Source organism: Charadrius vociferus, unplaced genomic scaffold (assembly GCF_000708025.1).
Source record: "Charadrius vociferus isolate BGI_N301 unplaced genomic scaffold, ASM70802v2 scaffold324, whole genome shotgun sequence".
Taxonomy (NCBI): Eukaryota; Metazoa; Chordata; class Aves; order Charadriiformes; family Charadriidae; genus Charadrius; species Charadrius vociferus.
In genome coordinates, this window is record NW_009648041.1 from 3,480,893 (window position 1) to 3,502,953 (window position 22,061).

The following is a 22,061-nucleotide window of genomic DNA, read 5'->3' on the forward strand; positions in this document are numbered from 1 at the left end:
TCTCACAGCTGGTTGTTTAACCCTATAGGTAAACATGATGTGTTGCAGAATTTGTATACAGTTCTTCTGGCAAAGCGTAGTTTGCTAATAGCCTAGGAAGTGCAGTAACGCAAGAGTCTTCAGGCCTTCAAACTTTTAAATTGCTTACTTGACTTTAATTACACTCAACTTGCGTGCAAGTTCAACACTGTTTTTTTTAGGCAGTTAAAAAGTAAGCTTAAAGTTTCTATGGCTTCCTCATCTTTTCCGAATTAAGTTCTTGATGTTTTAACCTCCACCACTTTCTTCAACATAAACACTGTGGAGGGAACTACCCTTAGGTTAGTCTTGTACATGCAGAAAGGTTCAGAAAGAAATCCATTTTCAAAGCTTTATCTTCAGCTTTAGTGCATTGCATCAATGAAGTTTTCCACTGACTTTATGGAACTGTGTTTTTACCTGGTACGTCTGGGTCTAGCAATCCATAAGACTGTTTCATATAGGTTGGTAAAGTGTGGTGTGACGATATTCATATTGCCATTCATAAGAATGGTATTCCCAAAATTTAGGATTCCCTCCCTACCCGGGGGGGGAATTTAATGAACCGAGTTGGAGATACACAAAATACTAAGACTGCCGTGTTATTGGAAACAACTTGTTTCACTCTATTAGTTTCTTATAATAGGAAAAAAAGTTAAGTATGTCAGGGGAACTGAAACCTTTCCTTTCAAACTTAGCCAGAAAGTTTCCTCTTGGGCTCACAGTTCTTATGGCACCCGCTTGTTTCAGAGTACATTTTTACCGGGCGATTGCAAGTCTTGTAAAAACAATGGTTTGTAAGGGAACTAGTGCTGGTGTTTAACTGTATTGGTTCAAATAGTGTCTCTGCTTGAGAAGAGATGACATGCAAAACTTGATGAAAAGGATAAAGGGCTTAAAAGAAATGCAGAGAGAGGAGGGATGAAGAGGAATTGCTGCACTGTCTCTGTTATTTCTCTATAGTGAAAATCTGTCCCAGGGTGAGTTTATTTAAGCGATCACACCCAGCTGACTTCCCTGGCTAGCTCTGGGATTGAAAGTTTCCGGTGAGCTTCAGCTCTCTCCTGGGAACCGTTGACAGAGGAGTTGTTGGCATTGCTGTCCCCATTGTATGCTGCACAGATGATTTCGTGAGAAAGGACTGGGATTTAATAAACTTGTATGGCTTTGATGATTTTAGGGAGCTGAACCGGAATCGCATCCGCCTGATTGAAGGCCTGACATTCCAGGGACTGGACAGCTTGGAAGTCCTGAAACTCCAGCGCAACAACATAAGCAAATTGACTGATGGGGCTTTCTGGGGTCTAGCCAAGATGCAAGTTCTGTAAGTTGGAGAGATGGGTTCTTTTCCCTTAAAAGCCTAGACTTCATCTGCTGTCATGTCCTTCTCTGCATTTTAGCAAGGAGTCCCATCGGAGACTGTGGGCACCTGTGCCAGTCCTCATGCTTCTTTCTGTTTCCCGCATGCACAGAGCTCTGCCATGCTACAGCAGCTTCTGTTTAGTTGACCCACAGTTTACTAAAGCTCATTGCTTTACCAGGTGTTCAATAAAAAAAGTCCTGTTTTTCAAGCTGTGGCAGTATTCCTTTGAAAGTTTGATGATTTGAACATTCAGTAAGATCTCAATTGCTCTTTAAATCAAAGCTCATCTCACTTCTGCAAATTGTTTTGACTGATACATGGAAATTCTGTGTTGCAGATGTGATTATTCTGCTTCTTATTCTACCTAGAAACTAAGCTGGCCTGTCTCAGTGGTGTGTTCTTTCCATACAAGAGAACGAATTGAACAGGCATTGCAGATAAATGCTTGAAACTTCCTTGGCTTTCAAGTGTGTTTGCAAGGTCACAAGTGATCAGGGCAGCATGTTTCTGGATGCTGCTGTCACACAACTGAAACTCTGCAAATATAAACTTGAATGCGATGCTTTAAGCCCAGTTTACTTGTAAGTGGAGCATATCTCTGGACTCTCAGCTCATTCTGGTCATTTCCTTTGTGTTGTCCTTGAATTTCTATCCTTCACCTACCCAAGAAATGCCCACGCACGCATGTATCCACATGGATATGTAGAAAGGTGTGTAAGAATGGCTAAAATCCCAGTCCTTGTTGGAAATTCTTCAGCTTTTAACCAGTGCTGCTTATCTGTCAATTCCTTCTCATTTTTTTCCGCAGCCACCTGGAGTATAACAGCCTGACAGAAGTAAACAGTGGCTCTCTCTATGGCCTTTCATCTCTGCACCAGCTTCACCTCAGTAACAACTCCATATCCCGCATCAACCCCGATGGCTGGAGCTTCTGTCAGAAGCTGCATGAGCTGTAAGTTGGTTTCTGTTCGGTTGGTTGTGCAGGGTTTAGAAAGGGGAGTAAGGATTCTTCCCAATCATACGGTGTACAGCTTCTGCTGTATCAACCTGTAGAAATGCAGGAATTGCAGCCTCCTAAGTGATGCCCTTTTTATTCATGATGTTGTGACCTTCAGAGCACCTGATTAAAATAACCAGAAACAAAGACTAGAACACACTAAAAGTATACAGTGCCAAAAGACCTGGAGAGTTTGTGATCTGCGGCTTGCCAATGCTTTTTAGCTGGCTAGTAACAAGACACATACACCTTGCCATATAATGACTGTGCAGCTTGAAGGAAGTTTTGCTGTATCCTCTGCATTTACAAAGAACAGTCGTATTTTTAACCAGCAGAGATTTGGCCCTTTAAAGGCGTTTCTCCCTGTTTCTGCTGTTTACACTTTACCCTTCCTGTAGGGCTCAGTTGTTTAAAAGTAAATACATTGACTTTGCTCTCCTGAGATTTCCAGCTGTGAATACAGTCACTCTGATAAATGAAAGAAATCCTTGCTGCTGAGGACAGCCCCATAAGGATGTCTTTTCGGCCTGTGGCACTGCTTAATGCCTTTCTGAAGGGACACACATGGATGCTTGCAGTATTTACAGAAGTAGCTGTCATCCCCTCGGTGGGACTGTGAAAGATTCACTTTTTTCTCCGGAGAACTTGACACATGTGGTTAGCGGAACTGTAATTCATTCTGCTTGGTGCTCAGAAATCTCCTGTGAAACATTGTTAGGGATTCTCCTATCCACCAAAAAACAGTACAGTAAAGCAGCTTTCTGCTTTCAGAGGCTTCGCTCTGGACTCAGACTAAAGGTTGATATCTGCCTACCCAACTGTGAGTCCCAGTCTTTTGGGATGTGGATTCAGAGATAGGCGGACATGAGACGTGTCATTCCTTTAAGTTTAGAATGTAGAATTAATGTGTTAGCCCAGTGACCAGCTGTGATCTTCCATTGAACCCAATGCTCATTCAGATGTGGATTATTTTGGGGAGACACAAGGAAATATTTTGTTTGGTTTTAGTTAAATACATATGTGATTGATTAATTATGTCATTTTTCAAATTGGTGAGAAACTGCCTGTGCATCCTTTGCTTGGTACAGTGCTGTAGACAGCTACAGTTCTTTCACGTGCAGTTCTTCAAGTGATATTTTACTAGATTAAGGCAATGTCAATGGAGAAATCTTCAAGGCAACAGTTGAGAATCAGCACCGTGCTCTGCCTGTGGTCTGCTTAAATCTGAAGCATCAAGAAAGGGTAGTCTGCCTTCCTAGGGCGCTCACAATTGGATCCCTGGAATAGCTAAATTCATATCACACAGCTCTGGGAGCTTTCTGCTCTCAGGGAGCCAATATCTGGTGCCTGTGTTGAAGCTTTATTTCGGCGTGCATTCAGCTGGGATGGGTAAGCCCCGTCTGCATCTTGCAGAGCTAATGTCAGAACTCTTTCAGGGAGAACTATGCTTGTCTTTTCTACCTGACACTGTCTTTGCAAACGCTCATGGTTTAGATGGGAGGTTGCACGCCACGCTGAGTCCTTTATTTGTCAGGTATGGATTAGGATCTCTTGCCAACAAGTAGTGCTGGTGGTGAGCTGTTCTGGCCTAGAGGCCATCCTCTTCAGTAACTGCAGAAACCCAGTGCAAGACTCACTTGCTCTGGTGCAGAATGGGGTAGATTTGGAAAATGCCTGGTGGTGTAAGGTGGTAGGAGCCACTGGGGCATGCTTGGCCTGACAAACAGGATTGTGCTAGAGTGTGAGGCCAGAGAAGACATTAACTGAGATTCGAAAGGCGATTATGTGGGTGTTAGCACACATCTCTGCAAAATATTACAAGCTCTTGCAGGTGTTGCCTTTAGGGTAAGGCTGCTGCAGGGAGCCATCAGATACTCCTAACTGAAACTCCCACAGCCAAAGAGCATTTGTAGGAGAGGTCTGCTCTGAAATTGAAGGGTGAGGAAAGAAAGCACTAGATACATCTAGACTGCCTCTGTGCACTTCTTCGAATGTGCACGTTTCGTGCCTTATTAAAAGATCTTTGGTCACTCCCCTATTGCTAAATCTCGTGGGTTTCAGTTATCAGAAAACACTGTCTCTGGTTGCACAGGGAATGAATTTCAAAGTCCTTAACCCAAGAAAGACAGGTTCCCAGACCCATACTTATCTGTGCTAAGGAAGGAGGTGGTCATCTGAAGGATAAGTTATCTCCTTCAGTTGTGTGGAGAAAACGTGACCCCAGGGCTCTGGTCTGATGTAAAAGCTAACAAGGGAGGAGAGGTCTTGCTTTGTTATGGGCATGAGAAAGGGCTGTGATTGTATTCACCAGTCAGGTGCTAGGTCATCATCATGGAAAAATCCACAGTGGGAGCATAGAACTTCATCAGAGGTAAATGATGACTTGGCTGCTGGGTCTTTCTTTTCGCTTTTTACTTATGGTTTGGTCAATGGGAATGAAATGTGTTAGATGTACCTGGTCCAGAACTGGTGGGCAGCAGAAGCCCCAGAACACATTTCTGCTTAACCCCTTTATGTATCACTTTTGGCACGCTCCTCTGTGCTGCTCTCCCATTTCCTCACCAGGCCAAAAGGGTTGTGGAGCCAAACATTTCCACTTGTTTGTTCCAGCGATTTCTCACTGGTAGAGAAATGAGAAGGTAGGGGAGGCAGAAGAGACCTGCTGACTTCTCTCAACCCAGATAATCCAAACTGCTGAGGAGAGGAACACACTGTTTTGCAAATTGGCCTGTCTCATCGGCGGGAAGCAGAGCCCTTACATTTTGAAGGACGCCACTGCCAAGTGTGTTAGTTCCTGAAACCTCCCATCTGGTTGCATCTATTGAGAGAGCCCTCTAAAGACTGCTGCTGTCTGTCCATCTTGAGGTGATGTCAGGACGAACGGAGGGGAGCATGCCTTTACCGGTTGTGGCAGGAACTCTTCTGTGTGGAATCAAAAAGATTTTTTTTTTTTTTTTCTCAGCCAGGTTTAGGATTACTTTTGAACGCTTTTGGGGTTTTTTTTAAAGCCAAATTCTTTAATCGCAGGTGAGGACATAATTTTGACCGGATGCCAGTTCTTCATAACTAACACTACAACTTCTTTAGGAATGAAAGTATGTTGTCCCATACCTTCTTCAAACTCATTAATCTTTGCTGATTTTTTTTCCAAAGCTTGCCCTCTGCCCACTCACACAGCTAAAAGATAGACAGCTCATTTGCCAAGTAAATGACACTCTCAGTACTTCAGAGTACGTGTCTGTTTTGACTTAGGTTTTGGCTTTGCAGTGACTTTCATGCAAGCCCTAGACACATTTTTAAGCAGACTCATTAACAGGCGGTACTAGAAGAGGAATTTGGAGGTTTGGAACTCAGTGAGATTTTTTTTTTTTTGCTTGTTGTCGGTACAATGAAGGATTCGGTGCTTGTTCAAAGCTGCCCAGCTCCACTTTTTGAAAAGTTTAGCAGCCCAAACCCTCACATCTTTTGAAGTGACTTGTGTTCCCAAGTCACAAAGTTATTTTCGAAAATCCTATGCAGCTGCCCTTTGTAAAGAGGTGAGCTTGAGAAAATGTGAGTAGCAGCATGTAGCTGAATGCCACTTTTTATACCCCACGTATCAGTGTGCAGGCAACTTACAGCTGAGGCTCTTGCTGGTCACAATCACCTGCCAGTAGCCCTGCAGGGCTTACCCAGCTGCAATGACATCCAGAGATCAGGAGGAAGGTAGTAGCAACGGGAAGCTATGGGTAGATGCTTCAGGCTGAAGATTATTGACCAGTGACTCTGCCTACTGCTACCTCAGGAGGTCCCTCGTTTGATGAGCCAGACTGGCCTTCAACATCAGCAATGCTGCAGCTTTACTGCTTGCATAGAATGTGGTGTATTTTGTGAGGTGTCTGCAGTGGCTTGTAACTTCCCTTGCCCTCTCTGTCAAATCTCGGAAGCCTCATCTGCACCCTGGCAGGGAGAGAAAAACAGCTTTCTTCCCACCAGCTTCCAAACTGCAACATGAGTAGCACTTAAAAAAACCCTCCAAAACCAGAGATAATACAGGCAAGGGGAAGAGATGGATGGAAAACTAGGAAAAAACCAACCCTCCAGTATTAGTCACTTGTAAGTGGAGAAGATTGCAAGCAGACTGTAGACTTCTTGACAAAGGGGAGCGGGATGGAAGGCGGCTGGTTTACAACAGATACCTCCTTCCTGTGCATGAAAGGAAGCATTCAATTGCCTTGTGGTGAAATGCTTTTGGCTCTCAGCTGGGGTGGAGCAGGCTGTGAAGACACCCACACCCAGACGCCCGGGGCTTGCTGTGCACAAGTGTAGAACGATAAGACACCTCCTGAATACAGAAGTCTCGACCCTGCCAAGAGCGCGTGTGAACTTCAAAATCCATCCGTTTGACGTCACTCTGTACCTCGCAGGGTGTGGGGAAGGAGGGGAGGGGACCGCTCTTTCCTGTAAGCCGTGGAGGGACTCCAAATGGGAGTGATGATTGAATGCAACCAGGACTGATTTCGGAGTGTTACTTATACATCTGGGGCCTGAGGAGGGGTGGTGCTCCCAGACCCTAACCTAGCCCTACAGGCCATGGAGAAAGAGCAGTTTCTGCCCACTGTATCTGACAGCATGCATGTTAGGTTATTGCTCTCACTTCTGGAAGAGCCTCCCTGTGTTGCCTGTACAGAAGACTTCCCTATAACTGGGTACCAAATGCCTCCTGCTCCCTTAAGGTCATCCGGGCTGCCCCATGGGTATCTTGTAAGAAAATTTGCAGACTGCAGTCTTATTTTCTAATCAAGCTGTTTTGTATCCACCCAGTACATACACCTCTTACGAGCTGGTTGTGGAAGGCAGGCACTGGTTGGCACAGAGGAGTTTGGAAAATACTCGTTGGATTGACAAGGGCTGTTGTTTTTTTTTTTCCTCAGAATACTCTCTTACAACAACCTAAGCAGGCTGGATGAGGGAAGCTTGGCAGACCTCGGGGGACTGCATGTACTACGACTGAGCCACAATTCCATCAATCATATTGCAGAAGGTGCCTTCAAGGGACTCAAAAACCTACGTGTCCTGTAAGTAGCACCCAGCTTTTGTCAGCTAACACCTGTCTTACCTCCACAGTTTGTGTTCTGCCAAACTGTTCTGCTTTGAAGTTGCTTTGGGTGCCTTCACCCTCAGCGTCAAACTCTCCTACACGTTGCTCGGTTGTTTTCAGCAGCTGTTGCATTTACCCTACTATTCAACTTCAGTGAACTTGTATGTATTAATTAAGAGTAATTAGGAGAATTGCAGTTGGACTGCTTAGTGTTGTACGGTGATTTCAGAGTAGAGGGCTCCAGAGTAAATTTATAGGAACATAGGACAGGATCCTGAATCTAGGTCAATTGAGCAAAAATCCCTGAGGTTTCAGTCCTTCAGCTAATAGTAGTATTTTTCTTGCCATCCTATTGACTTTCATTCACATTCTTAGAAAAGGACAGTTTCTGTTGGGCCATTCTGCACTCGGGAGGAGTAGGGAATGATTCCTTCCGGTGACACAGCTGGAAATTTGAATATCCTCTTAAATGTGCTATTGAGCATTTTTGTGTACTGTTACTTCTTTTTTTTGATTGAATAAGAAATGTAAAATCCTGGGTGAAGATGGTGTTGAAAAAAAAAAAAAAAGATGGCAAAACAAATCCAGAGGTTGGGCTGGGGATCTGATTATACCAGAAGTGTGACAATACGTGAAGCTTCACCCAATCTTGGATCCAACCATGGGAGCAGGAAGCTGCTTATGGGTACCATGAAAATAACCAGAAGTTTGTCTCTTAAATAGAAAATTGGGCTCACTTGGGTCATGAAATGTTCTGTTGCTCTAATTTTCATGGTAACCTCTAAACAACAAAAAAGTTGCCATGCTATCAAGAGAAAATTTTCATGTGCATTAATATCGAATCGCAAAATGATCCATCCAGTGGTGGCTATGGCCATTTACTGGAGACTTTTATTTTAAAGTCACTGACACAACATAATACCTGGAATTGTCATGCAGGAAATGAGCTTGCCACCGAGAAGATAGTAATTTCTAAGATTTTTAGGGCTCATAGAGTCCATTGGATGGATCAATCTGACCTCCTCTGGGATGCCAGCTCTGGAATTGCACCATTATACACTGTTAAGCCCAAGAGCTGTGTTAGGTTGAGGTACATCTAGGTTTGCCTTAGAAACATCAGAAGATGGGAATCCGTTTCTTTAAAATGTCCATTCCTACAGCTGTGTTGCCTCTTGTCTCCCTTATTCATACCTGCAGAGCTGCTGGCTGCTCTTCTCTCTCCAGAGGCTGTGGGCTCAGCACCTTCATCTGGCACACCACAAAGTTCTCACAGCCTGTGTTGTAGCACTGTCCAAGCTCCCAGGCTGGTTGAGTTCAGCAGGCTGATTTAATTCTTCCTTCAAAGAAAAAAAAATCAAACCTTGATACTTTTCTTCTTCTTCAGAAGCCCATTGTGGCCTGAGTAATTAAAAGGAAATGGGAACAGAGAGAGCTCCCCTCTTTACAGTACTTTTTGCATCTTACTCTTTCCTTTATTTTGAAGTTCACAGTGAAGGAAGTGACTGGAAAGTGAGTTTGGGTTTTGTTTGCTTTTTTTCTTTTTCTTTTTTTTTTTTTTTTTAAACTTAAGCCAAAGCCTTTCAGCCACTGGGCATTCAGAAGGGGACTTCTCTGAGGCAGCTGTCAAGACCGGAACTAAAGGTTTCCAAAGAAAAGTGGAGGGGAAGGGGAGCTGGTAGTTCTCTTTGCCCTACAGTGAATGTGAAGCCTCTTTTATGTCTAGGGCCAAGGGGGGAGGAGGAGAAGGGAGTGTGTGAGCGAGCTCTAATTTAATAAAGAGAAAGGCCTATTGGGTCCTGCACCTGGTGAAAAAGACCCGAGCATGCTTTAATTATGGCCTATTGTTGGGGAGCCTTTGGTGGGTGTGAAACTGCTGAAATGTGGAGCTATTCAAATAGAGGTCAGGCCCAGAGACCTCGGAGCACAATGATTAACAAGGCTTCGAGCATTCAAGCTCAGCCAGCCAGAAAGAATAGGAAATTGGCAACAGGGGCTGGGAGAGGAGTTTGAATACAAAGAGAGCTAGGCCAAAATACCCCACTCTTTTTTCCCTCTCTCACTATTTTCACTCATTTGTTAAAAAGGTTTTTATTCCTCCTTTCTAACAGTAAACCTTTGAGTTGCCTCTGGATGAACAAGCAATACCATTTTCTTTTCCTTTTTCAAGAAAACACAATGTGTGGCAGTCAATTAATAAAAGTGTGTGTCAGAGAGCTCCTACAGGCTGTTCCCACGTGTCCGTCTTTGCCATGGGAAAGCGTTTGCTGGTCCAAAGACTGGTAGCCCGTGGTGGAACCCAAGAGGAGAAATGCCTGAGGAGGGTTTTGCCCTTAAAAAACAAACAGAACAACAGCCATTGGCTTGGCAACCACAGGCTAAATGTAGAAACTTAGCTCCAGGAGGATATATTTGCTCCTGCCCCACACAGATAGCGCTGAAATCGTCAGCACATCAAAGCGTCTCTCCTGGACTTATCTCTTATGCCACCACAGCATTATGTGCGCCCACACCCCGCAGGGATGTTGAGTTTTTATGCATCCCTTTGGCATAGACCTACCCACAGATCACCCTGACATCCGCTGTGATGCTGGCTAAGGCAAGGATTCCTCAGGGACATCGGATTCGGGTCTCACGCTGAAGCCAGCTGAGAAACAGAAATTGTGGCTTTTGGCCATCTCCTTTCACATTTTTAGTTCACACACCAAAGCCGAGAAACAAGCAAAGGCTGTAGCCACCTTAGGTACTGAGAGCAAAAGTTTCAGCCCCATCTCGGCTGAGGAAAACCACGCCAATATTGAAACTGTCCAATTTTTTAAATTTCTGTTCTCTTCTGTTGGGTTATTATGTATTTGTGCTGCATAGCCCAGAAGCTACACTATGATGCTTATGTTTGGAATGTTGCAAAATGCAGGCGGCTGTGTTTTGGAAATATCTATCTTTTTTTTGGTCTTTATATATTTAAACTGGAAACATTCTGATAATAATCTTCAAAAGGTGCGAAAGGAGTACCTGAGGGTTCAAGGGGTTATCTGGATGGTTTAGGTTGCCTTGTTGTTGGTTTTTGCTAGGTTTTAAATCAGTGATGTAACAAAACCAACAACCCTTTTTTTTTTTTCCTGTCTTTTTACTTAACATTAGAAATGATAAATTTCTGTCTGTGTTGATGGGTATTCATTGCTAGCTGGAATTAAAGCTAGGAGGGAAGGATTTTTAAAGACTGTTTAAACAGCTTTTGTGGATCTCTGTGTTTGTTCTGTGTGCTTGTTTTTCTTCAGACCTCTTTGACTCTTGTAATTGATGGTCAATTTGAAAGCCAAAAGAAGCTAACTCTGAAAAAGGAATTCTTACTCTTTTTTTTCTAAAAAAAAAAAAAAAAAAAAAAAGTGGTTATACAGAGTTAGGCTTCTGTAGTGATGATAGTGCTTTCCTTTGTTGAACTTTGAAGTTCATTGCCAGAAAAAAATGCAGCTTCATATAAAATACACCAAATCATCTTCCGAAGGTATAGTTATAGACAAAGACATGTATACCTTGGAATAGCCGAAGTTCTCTTAATTCATGATAATAGCATTTAAGGAGAGTTATTTTCTTGCAATTTAGTTTTGGGACTTTATTTTCTTTTTCCGCCTTTTGTTTGGATGCACAGAACTAGAAAAGGACTGAAACCAACCTGTTAAAAAGTAGCTATCTGCTGCTGTCTGAGAAACAGAGTGTTTCAGCTAGGAAAAAGCGAGGGCTTTTTTTTGGAATGAGCCATCTCAGCATGGGTCAGTGCAGGAAGAGTGATTAGTGCTGCTTTGCTGCCCGGATTGGCTTTTTCTGATAACTGTCAGGAGAAAATGGGAAGCTCTTCATGTGGCATTCTCAAACTTTCTTCTGTTTGTTTTTAACGATGAGCCTAGGACTAAGACACCGATTATGAGCTCTCTCATGTCCTCTCTCTAGGGAACTGGACCACAATGACATCTCAGGCACAATAGAAGATACCAACGGAGCCTTTACAGGCCTAGAAAACCTAAGCAAGCTGTGAGTATCCCTGGGTTTGAAGTGCTGCAAAGCAGTTGTGTGGTGTGACTGTGTGGGGGCGGGTCTCTCTGACTTAGCCTTCCTCCCTTTGGAACAAGATAAAAATCTACAGAAAATCTGAGATGTAGTAGTTTTGCAGGCTTGCTGCAAGAGTGCAAATGTGGTTATCAAGCACTTGTGTTTCTAAGCAGATATGAAGTGATTATAGTCCTTTTAAAGCGAAGAACAGGAGGTGCCACATGGTATAGTTCAGAGACACAGGAGAGAGAAACTTGTTCTCATCTGTAAGATTCAGCACAACTGTTCTTTGCTTCCAAAAGCAAACAGCAACAAAAAAGACCCCTTGCAATCTTCAGTGTAGCACTGATTGATGCAGCAAATAACAATAAACAGAAGAGAAAAATCACCCCATTTCCTGTTACAACAGAGGATTGAAACAGGATTCGTTTCTGTGGGATACTCTGTCTGAGAGTGATCTTTTGGGCTTGCTTCCATGTGCAGCAACAATAAAAGGCACTATGGGGCACAGGCTCTTAAAGAGATAAAAAGAAACCTAAGGCAAGCATGCGCCTTGCAAATGTTTATAGCTTGCTTCGCCTTTGCAAGTATTTTCACATTGCTCTGTGCTTGTTCGTATTCCATTTGAAATCAGCTATATAAATCAGCCCTGTCAGAGAAGTCTCTGATGGCTTGTGACAAATCAAGAGTCTTTCTAATCATTACCTCTTGCTTTTGTTTAAGTTCTCAGCACCCCCCCATCACGCTGTCTCTGATGCTGAGATGGCACAGCCAGAGGTGCAGTAAAAGTACCTCGATGGATAGCAGATGGCTAGAATGAATCCTGGCAGGCGGTATATTGTCACGATCTCATTAGAGACTCCTGGGGGAGTGGGAAGAGCCATGCAGGATTCGTGGGGATGTAATGCTTAGATGGAGAAGAAAAATATCGAAGTCACAAACATAGAGGGCATTTGGTCATTGTTGAGGGGAGTCACTGGATCCAAGAAGAGGGGAGTCACTGGATCCAGGAAGAGGGGAACCAAGTTTTAGCTGCAAGGGAAGTGAGGCAGAAGGCAGAGGAGGACTTAAGGGCTGGGGGAGTGAGGCAGGGAAGTGGAAGTGTGGGAGAGAGGGGCTGGTAGGAATCGCTGTGCACGTGGAGTTGGGAAACCTTCCCACAAGTTGCTAGAGAAAAGGCAGAGGAGCAGATGTGGTGAGTGGGAGAGTCCTTGGCTGCTGTTGCTAAAGTTTTGGTTTGTCTGAAGAAACCAGTGAAACCATGTGAGCGACTAAAAGGGTAGTGGGAACAGAGGCTTTGTCCAGAGGGAGTTGCAGGCTGTAGGATTGTGAGTCTGTAGTGCTGCTTTGACAAGGGAGAGAAGGTGGAGGATAGGAGCAGAGAGAGCGAGCTGTCCTGGTGGGACATCCACTGTAGGGCGTTCCTCCAACATGGCCATTGGCACGGGAGCAAAAGTGGAGTCTCAGATGATTGGGGTATGTTAGAAATGCTGGGTGCAGATAACAGGAGAGATGTTAAAAAGCCAGAGGAGACAGCGTTGAGGGAAAGAGTTCAGCAAAAGGATTGACTCAGCAACCAAGAGAAATGAGCACTGATGAGTTGTGGAGTTCAGGCAGAGGCCAGGAGGTATGGCAAGGAGCAAGAGGAGAAAGGAAGGGGGCAGAGGCAGCCTGCGGGGTTGTGCGGGTTGTGTGTTAGGAGCTCTGGGCAGAGCAGCTGTCGCTCCCCTGTGAAATAGCCATGTCCTGATCTAATGTTTATCATCTGGCACAAGAACTGCTTCAGAAGGTGTCTGGTTTTGTCTGCCATTAGCAAAGGATGCAACAGGGGCTTGCACAAGTCTGAAGAAGCCAGGTTTGCATCTTTTTTCACATCGTTGACCTCTGTCTTCCATTGCACGTGGACTTGGGCCAGTTCTGGCTCTGGTTGAATGCAGGGAAGGGCACGTGCCCGTGGTTTGTGGGGAGAATTGCAGAGAATTTTGTAGCCTGGAAGAGCATGTGGATCAGGTTGGTCTTGGGTAAGCAGGAGTGGTTAGATTACCTAATAAAGCAAACCTGCTGTTGGACAGACAGATTGCTGGGATTGTTCATCGTCAGCCAGAGCGTAAGGCTAGAAAAACCCTCGGAATATGAGATTATTTCATTGCATTTCTTGAGGCATTTTGGGGACACTTGGGAGTGATCAGTTTTAAAGGGATCTGCTCTGGTCTGTTTTAGCTCATCAGCACATAAATCCCAAACTTGTGATTTTGTCTAAGGCTGAAGTGAGCATCCTTCTTGCTGGCAGGATTTTTTCGTAAATAAAATCAAATATCAGCCTTTACAGCAAACATTTCACTGTGTGATTTAGGGCTTGTGTTTAAACCGTCAACCGGCTTTAAATGCATTAGCATACAAAAATAAATGGGCACTTCAGAGGAGACCTTCCAATGAATTAATAATCACCTCAGCTCTGTGGAGATTGCCTTAAAAGCTGTTCCCCTTTGATCTGGCACAGATTAGCCTCTGAAAGGATTTAGCACAGAGAGGGTTGTTCGCTGAAATGAAGGTGTTAAACTGAGACGTGGGGAGACCAGTCACTTTAGCCTTCTCTGAATTATAGATGAAGCTCTCCAGGATGGAGAGCAGGCCTAAATTAAAATGTTGCTTCAAGAAAGAGGGAGTCGAGAAGCACCGAGGCATAAAAAGCATCAGTGGAATCACCAGGGAACAAGGAGTTTCCTAATTATTCAAGCTGCTAAATGTAACCGGTTTTTTGATGGCTCACTCAGTCACTGAGATCTTCCTGCAGGTGCAAAACTGGCTGGAGGAGAAAATGCTGCTTTCTAATGAATTGCATGCCTAGCGTGTAATTACACTTATGCAATCACCGGGAGAGCATGCTTGCGCCTAGCTCTGCCGGCAGTGGAGGAGCGTCTCTGGACTGCAGCAGGCAGGCTAATTGTGGAGCTGCATACCGCCGCGTTTGCATTCCAGCGTGCCACAGCCCTTTGAAGGGGGCCGCTGGGTTCAAACCATTTCGGAATTGGAGAAGTGGTTAGTTGAGATTTGAAAGGCGTAATGATTTTAATGAGTTTGCTGCGGCATGGTGTTACTATGACTGTGTTATGTATTTCTAATGTATATAGCCATAAAATTGTATGCTCCTATACAAGTGGTGTATACATTGTGTATTCACATCCCCAGATGTACTGCTTATCTCTGCACAGAGAAGTAAACATATAACCAGTATCTCCAATTTTCAAAGTCTAAGATCCATTTTAAATAGAAATCTCCAGTTATCAAACCTGAGCTCAGCGTAACACCCTCGTTTAGGAATAGGGCTCCACAAATTAGTGTGTATGGATGCAGCCATATGACCAGAGTTTGCATATAATAAATTATTTACTGTATTAATCATTCTAATGGATTTTTCAAAGCCTTCATTAATACAACATCCCTTTTACCAAATGATGGTACACGTGATCGCACACATCCTTTGGTGCTCAGGGTATTTCACCCAGAGCAAAAAGCCACACGCGCTCTCTTGCAACAGGACCTCTGATGCCCAGGGTTTGGTGCTCTAGCAAGGAGGTCAGGAAAGCTCACTGCAGACATTTAGAACGATAATGTCGATAAAGCAGGTTGCGGATATCTGGAGCCTTTAATCAGTCACCAACGTGCCTACAATAGCTGTCTTTATTCTTGCCTCAAGTCAAATAATTAACAAAGGGACACAGCTCTGAAAATTCAGCTGTGGTTTTGTACCAAGTTATTTCTGCCCGTAAGAAAGGGCTTTAAGTGTGTGTCTCACTACGGAGGCTGGAAGGGGCTTTGCCTGAAAGCGAAGCTTTTGGTTGTGTTTTGCTCTGGAATGGTAAGATTTGTGATTCTGGGGCCACAGACCTTTTGTACGGAACTAGGAGTAACTGGCTTGCCTCGCTACTGGAGATTTAGAGTGGTGGCTCCTCTGGCAACAGCACTGTCAGGGAGATTGATTTTGTGAGGACCTACTCGGGGTCATAGTGGTGCCCAGTGGCAGGCACCCAAATTCCCTCCAAAGACAGCAGGCTGCAAGGACAGACTGTGATACAGTCTTGGTCCTCCCTGCCATAACAGTCAGCATGTTGAGACCCATTTTTCCTTTCTACCCAGTATAGCATCCACTGCTTTCATCCACACAGAAACTGGGCTTTCTGGGTGCCTCTGTTGAGACTTCAGATTATCCTGACATTTGAAGGGTGCTTTGTGGAAAACCCTAACGAGCTCCTGCAAATGTATTTGCTCATGCAATGGCCACACATATTCCGTATTGTACCCCGGCCTCCTTTCCCCAGTCCGTAGCAAGCAGTGGGACCATCATGGGTTTAGGGCCTTTCTAGGGGGCAAATATAGGTTACACCCTATATTGAAGGAACAATCTTGAAGGAAAACTCAATCAAATGCAGCACCGTATGTGCCGGTTTTTTGCCTGAGGTGTTAGTGATAACCTGCATTGGACAGCACGTGAAGCAGGTGGTGATAAAAGATGCACCTGGAAGATAAACCTTAGACAGAGAGAACCTGGGGAAGGAAAGCATTTCCTAATTAATGACGTTGGTTGATGTTTTATTAAAACAGTTGAGGAGACTATCCATTTTGCACGAACCCTGCCCCTGACCAGTCACTGCAGGTCAATATTTGTAGAGAACTGTTACTTCGCAGATGGCAGCTGGGCTGTGATCTCTCCAGCTGGCTGATGCCTGCTGAGAGTCCTCTTGCTGCTGCGTGGCACTGTCTGCTGATTCGGAGGAATGCTCTCCAGTCTCAGACGTAAGCAAGCGTGCTCCTTAGCTCTGTACGTTACCTTTTCACTTCTTCCTTTTGCCCCTTGAAATTACCACTCAGCTATTATTTATTGCGTTATATTACTTTGCTGTTGTATTTATAATAAGCCAAGGAAGGAAGTCAGCAGTCACTTCAGTTAGCTGCTGTGTAAACGTGCAGCCAAGAGACGGCCCTCAGCCCTTGCGTGTGGATGTCCATTCAGGCCAAGCAGCAGTGAATAAATTACCACTCTTTTACTATCTGGGAAGAAATCAGAAATGAAAAGTGTTGCAGGGAGAGACCAAAATCTTGTTAAACTGTCATTGCACTTAATCCTGTCCACAGCTAGCCTGCAAAGAATAGAGGGGATCTTCTGTTACTCAGCAAACTGGTTTCCAAGCACTGGAGCAAACCTGCCTTTTTACGTGATACGGCACATTCCCTTTTGTGCTGTCATCACTATTAAATTCGAATACAGATAAAAGGATTTAATTTCAGGAGCGGGAAAGCGAGTGTACTTCAGCCCTCTTAATCTCTGTGCAGTTCAGATTTCCCAGGACTTGCACTGAGCGCGTATATCAGATAAAGCCACACTAATTGTGTTCCTTCTTTTTCTGCCCCCCTCTCCCCATTTTCTTTCTGTTTATCTGGCACTGGATGTTTGGAAACTGCAGAACTCTGTTTGGAAACAAGATCAAGTCGGTGGCCAAGAAAGCGTTCTCAGGGTTGGAGGCCCTGGAGCACCTGTGAGTAACCCACCATGCCGCAGAGTTTGGGAAGGGGGGTCTGCCAAAAGTAGCTGCTTGAGAGATCTGCTAGCAATTTAATAGCGTCTTTGTAAACTGAGAAGCCAGTCCATTTGTGGGGGCCACCTGCTTCCTTCTCATTATAAGTCCGCCTCAACTTTGGCCTTTTTTTGTGCCAGGAACAAAGTTATAGAACATATGGCGAATCTGCATGCTCTTAATTTTTTGATTTGTTCTTGGATAAATATTGCCTTGACTTGCACATTGCTTCTTTGCAGGCTGTTAGCAACGAAAATATGTGATTTCAGATGTTAGCCCTCTGTCCTCCTCCCTTGCCTCAACTTCCTCCTACATCTAGGCTCTGGCAGTGACACATGTTGCAAATGACTGCTTACGATGCAGGCACCGAACATCCCCATTCAGCACAACTGCCTTAGAGCGATTTGCAAGAAGTAAATTTTGGCTGCCACTATGTAATTTTTTTTCTGTGTCCCAAGGTTGATGACTCCAGCAGTGATTCATGAATAACTTCCTTTCTGAATTAAGACAAGTTAAAGTACATGCGATTTTGCTCTAGATGTTTTATTGGCTGTTGATTGTATGAAATGTTATGACCATTGAGAGCATACTGAAGGGTTAGGACTGCCTGACTGTTGGGGTACTTTCCCAGATAAAGATTCCCTTATTAATGTTCTACTGAGATTTTCCTCTGTAAGCAGTGCTTGTCTGTCTGATGCTTCACTTAGTAAACTTAAGCCCTAAATCTGACACTATGCTTTTTCAGAGGACAAGTGAATTTTTTGATTAGCAGTAGTTGTGAGGGAAGCTTTTAAGAATACCTTCTTTTGGAAACATTGCAATGTTTTTCGAACACAGTAGTATCCTCTCAAAGTCACTTTTAAATAACTTCTCAGATGCCGTTTAGTGCAAGTATTTGCTTTCTTTATGTTTGCTGAAGGTCTAGCCTGGGATACGACATTCCTGACTATCTTTGGTTGTTGAGGGGGCTGAGGAATTTCTGAGCTATGGATGATGGAGGTAGCTGAGACTGAGAAAGTGTAGTGAGAAGATGGGGTATGGAATGACTTAGTTATTTATTCCCATAATTTTTGTTGGCTGACTATTGTTCAGCAATACTTACTTACTCAATATTAAAGTGTTCTGTGGAAAACCATTTCTATGAGCTGTAAGTGCATATGGCCTTAACAAGGAGCTACCAAATCACATGGTACTGGAGTCATTGCTTATATATGGAGAGACTTTGTCACAGCCATAGCATTCCTTTTGTTCACATTGCCTTTGGTTGTGTCCTGTAGGAACCTTGGGGATAACGCCATCCGCTCAATTCAAGCAGATGCATTTGCTAAGATGAAGAGCCTGCGGCAGCTGTAAGTAATTGGACTGTACACACCATTAAGGAAGCAGGGATCCTTCTTGCCCTGGACGTGACAAGTAGCACGTTGTTTCCAATGGGGTGTTATCCACGTTACTACTCACTTATTTCCCCCCCTACCTCTGTCCTCCTCTGCAAGGTATTTTTACATATGAGTAGTGGTCACGGGAACATCTTGCATTTAATAGTGAGTGAAATTAGATCATTGGAACAGGTTCTTCCAGCATGTTTGCATCTGTGCAATTATTCATCTCCGCTCAGGAAGTCCAGCCCTGGTCCTCTGTTAGGCATCTCTCCTTCTCATGCTGCCCCCGATTTAATTCCCAGTGGTCCATCTGCTCCTTTGCTGTACCTATGTTTAGGGTCCACATACAGTACTGACATTTCAGTGATAAGCACCATTTGAACTGGATCCACTTGTCATCCAGCCTGCTGGTGTAAAAATACGGATGTGTTATCAGAGCTGCTGCTTGTGCTCCAGGCTGGGGCTCTGCACTGTTATCAGACACTTGTTTCCAGTCTTGCCTGGTTTCCTTTTCTTCTCCATAAATATTTAATCCACTGTCAAGTGCATTGCTACACTCTGGAGTAGTGCAGTGTCTGTGGAACAAGAAATCAGTTATTTGGTATTTGGGCAGATTCAGATTCTTCTTCCTGATGTTGGAAATGGGAATTGGATGGTCACTGTTAGCAACGATATTTAATACCAGTGACTGGGGAATGAATAAGATAAATGTTGCATGTCTGTTGTTTGTTTAACCACCTTATCTTTTGGACTGGCTCTTGAAACAAAAGTGAGGCAAAAGACTGATCTTACTAGAGAAGAGCTTGTGAGATCCCAGATACTGTGAAGGAACCTTTATACCATGGAGAATGTGGCTTTCAGATAGGGGACGTATACATGCAGAATGCATTGTACTGAAGTCTTAAATACTAAGGGTCTGTCTGACCTGTCCCAGTTAGCCAGCAGTGTTTATGCCATCACGTATATTAAGGGCTACACATCTTTCTAGGACAGCAAAGTGGACAGCTTTGGAAAGTCAGATCCCTATGTCCCTCATTCCCTCCCTCTCTAGTTAATTTCTTTCTTTTCCCCTTTTTTGGCTAGTTTCAGACCTCAGGATTTCCCGAGGTTATGAGGTAGAAAAACGGGAGGAGATTCACATTTTCTTACAACACAGAGCTGGAGTTGGGATTCTGCTGTGCTTTTGATATCCTGCTCTTACACAACTTTGCAGTATTGCAAGACAGGACTTCTCTGTCTGGGGCCATTTTCGCAGTCTCTGAGGCATCTGCACATTCTATTTGAGAGATCAGACTGGGTTTTCCTAGGACCTTGGACCAAACCAGACCAAAGTCTGAATTCCCTGTTAGTGTAAACTTGCAGTTCTTCACTTGCCTCAGAGCTATGCCTAGCCACAATTTGGCCCAGAATAATTAAAAAAAAATAAAATAAAATCCCGAGGCTCTCCTTTTATTTGCCACTTTGTCACAGTTCCTTTCTTAACAGAAGGTGCTGTTAAGTAAGTTGGGATGCTGAGAAATGTTTTTTGTGTTTTGCTTTCCAAACCAGACACTGTCTGTATTGGGTTTACACAAATGTCTTTGGTCATTTATCTTCCACTGCTTCTGTTAATCAATAAACACAACATCAGCTACATCTCTTATCCCTGGTGATGCTGGTGTGCAAACGTGTACCTTACAGAACGCAGGCAGGGGCCTCTCCACTTACTCCTCTGGTGTTGGCCACTGAGGGAACTAAAGGTCTTACAGTGCGGACTTGACATCCTCTCACTGTTTGGTAATTAAGTCCTGAATTCAGTCTCCACCAAAGATGCTCAAACCACAGAGGGAGAGCAGGAGCATGCGTGGTAATTAGATATGAGAAATGGGAGCAAGATGGGCTGTACTGTTGACTTGTGCCTCTGCTGCGTATCTCCTTTGTAGATGATCTGCCTCAGTTTCTCTTGCTTAAGCCAGGGATGGCATTGCTTGTCTGTTCCCTGGGATCACTCTGGGAGTTGGTTAATAAATACAAGGTGCTGAGGAGTGTCACTGCAGTACAGGAGTGTGTTGCTCTATGTGGAGATGAAATGCTGTTTAAATGTGTTATGTATTTAACATCATTAGTACCTTGAGAACAACCCTGCAGTCCTTTTTTTCCTTCCACGCATGCTGGGGGGGAGGGATGAGTATGTCTAACATGAAAGGGCTGTGAGTTTTCCAGCGTTCTCTCCACACGAGACTCTCAGCAGGCTTGTGTTGGTTTTGTTTCCCTGCAGCCACATAAACAGCGACAGCTTCCTCTGCGATTGCCAGCTGAAATGGTTGCCCCAGTGGTTAGTTGAGAAAGAGCTGCAATCCTTTGTGGTGGCCACCTGCGCCCATCCTGAGTCACTAAAAAGCAAGAGCATTTTTGCCATCCTGCCAGAAAGTTTTGTGTGTGGTAAGTCTTGCCTGTGTGTTTTGAGGTTGTATGAAGGGTAGGACTCACTTGGGAAACACTTTCTTTGACTACTAGCATGCTATTATGAGAGGGTTTCTGTTTTGTTTTGTTATTCAGTCGGATCAAAGGAAGCCCAAGCCTGCATTTTAAAAATTTGTCATTGGCTACAATTTATTTCCCATCAAAACCACACAGCACATTGCTTGCATCTAGTATATTCCTTACAGGGCTCCCTGAGTATTAAATCAAAAGGGACTAACACTTGTTCCAGTTCCAAATGAGACTGTACAGACACTTCCCTGGTACTCTTGGTTTGATACTATCAAGGCTGCAGCTATAATTTTTTTCGCTCTGCAGTGTTCTGAGCTTCTTCATCTTTTTTTCCCCTCTTAGAAATAACGAAGGGTTAAAAAAGAAAGGCAGAGGAGAATCTCTCCCTCACAGCTCCTTTTTGGGAAGGGCCAGTAAGGCATTACACATGAACCAAACAATGGCTAACAGTTGCATTATGATCTTTTTTTCTCCTACGGTTGTTTTTTCTTCTACACAGTACCGACTGCTGTTTTGGCACTCAAACACTGCAGTTGACTCTGCACCTGAGCTGTGGTTCCAAACAGCTTTACTTTATACGCAGCACACACAAACATCTGCTACCTCTCTTGTAAGAAGAAATGTAAATGATGAGAGGAGGCCAAAGAGATGCTGCTCATGCATCCAGTTTTGGTGCAAAATAAAGGCCTGGTTTGGTGAGCCAGACCCTGTGGTGTGGAGCCAACCAGTGTGGATCCTGTGAGGAGCAGCACATGGCTGTTTGATGAAGGAAGAATGAACTTTTGAAAACACTGTTTAACTAAGTTGAATGCATGACTTGCGTTGAATACGGAACAAAAGCTTTGTTCCGCCTGCTGTCCCATGTCCCTCTTGATCCCAGAGTGGTAGAGCTCTGCCTAGGTGGCCTCTGAGCGGGTCTGTGAGGCTTGCTGTGTTCAGCTGGAAGAAGAGATCATGAAGGCTCCATCCCTGCAGCAACATCACAAAGCGAAGACAGCTTTGCTCCTCCGGTGCCTGCCAAGTCCTCCAGGCACTAGTACTCCTGGTTCCAGAACCCTGGCTGTTTAATTAAACCTTAGTCAAATATTAAATTACACCATTTGTAGAAATCTAATAAATGAATCTGCTTGGAACC

General features: G+C 44.2%; 1 protein-coding gene across 1 annotated transcript in view; it reads left to right on the forward strand.

Annotated features, from left to right (window-relative positions):
• The window catches only part of LRIG1 (leucine-rich repeats and immunoglobulin-like domains 1), a 68,760-nt gene that overhangs the window by 40,031 nt on the left and 6,668 nt on the right, over positions 1-22,061 (forward strand). The window contains exons 6-12 of the mRNA XM_009883623.1: positions 1,199-1,342; positions 2,190-2,333; positions 7,292-7,435; positions 11,404-11,484; positions 16,965-17,036; positions 18,353-18,424; positions 20,712-20,875. Coding sequence (XP_009881925.1) covers positions 1,199-1,342; positions 2,190-2,333; positions 7,292-7,435; positions 11,404-11,484; positions 16,965-17,036; positions 18,353-18,424; positions 20,712-20,875 — 821 coding nt within the window. The remainder of the gene's footprint in view (positions 1-1,198; positions 1,343-2,189; positions 2,334-7,291; positions 7,436-11,403; positions 11,485-16,964; positions 17,037-18,352; positions 18,425-20,711; positions 20,876-22,061) is intronic.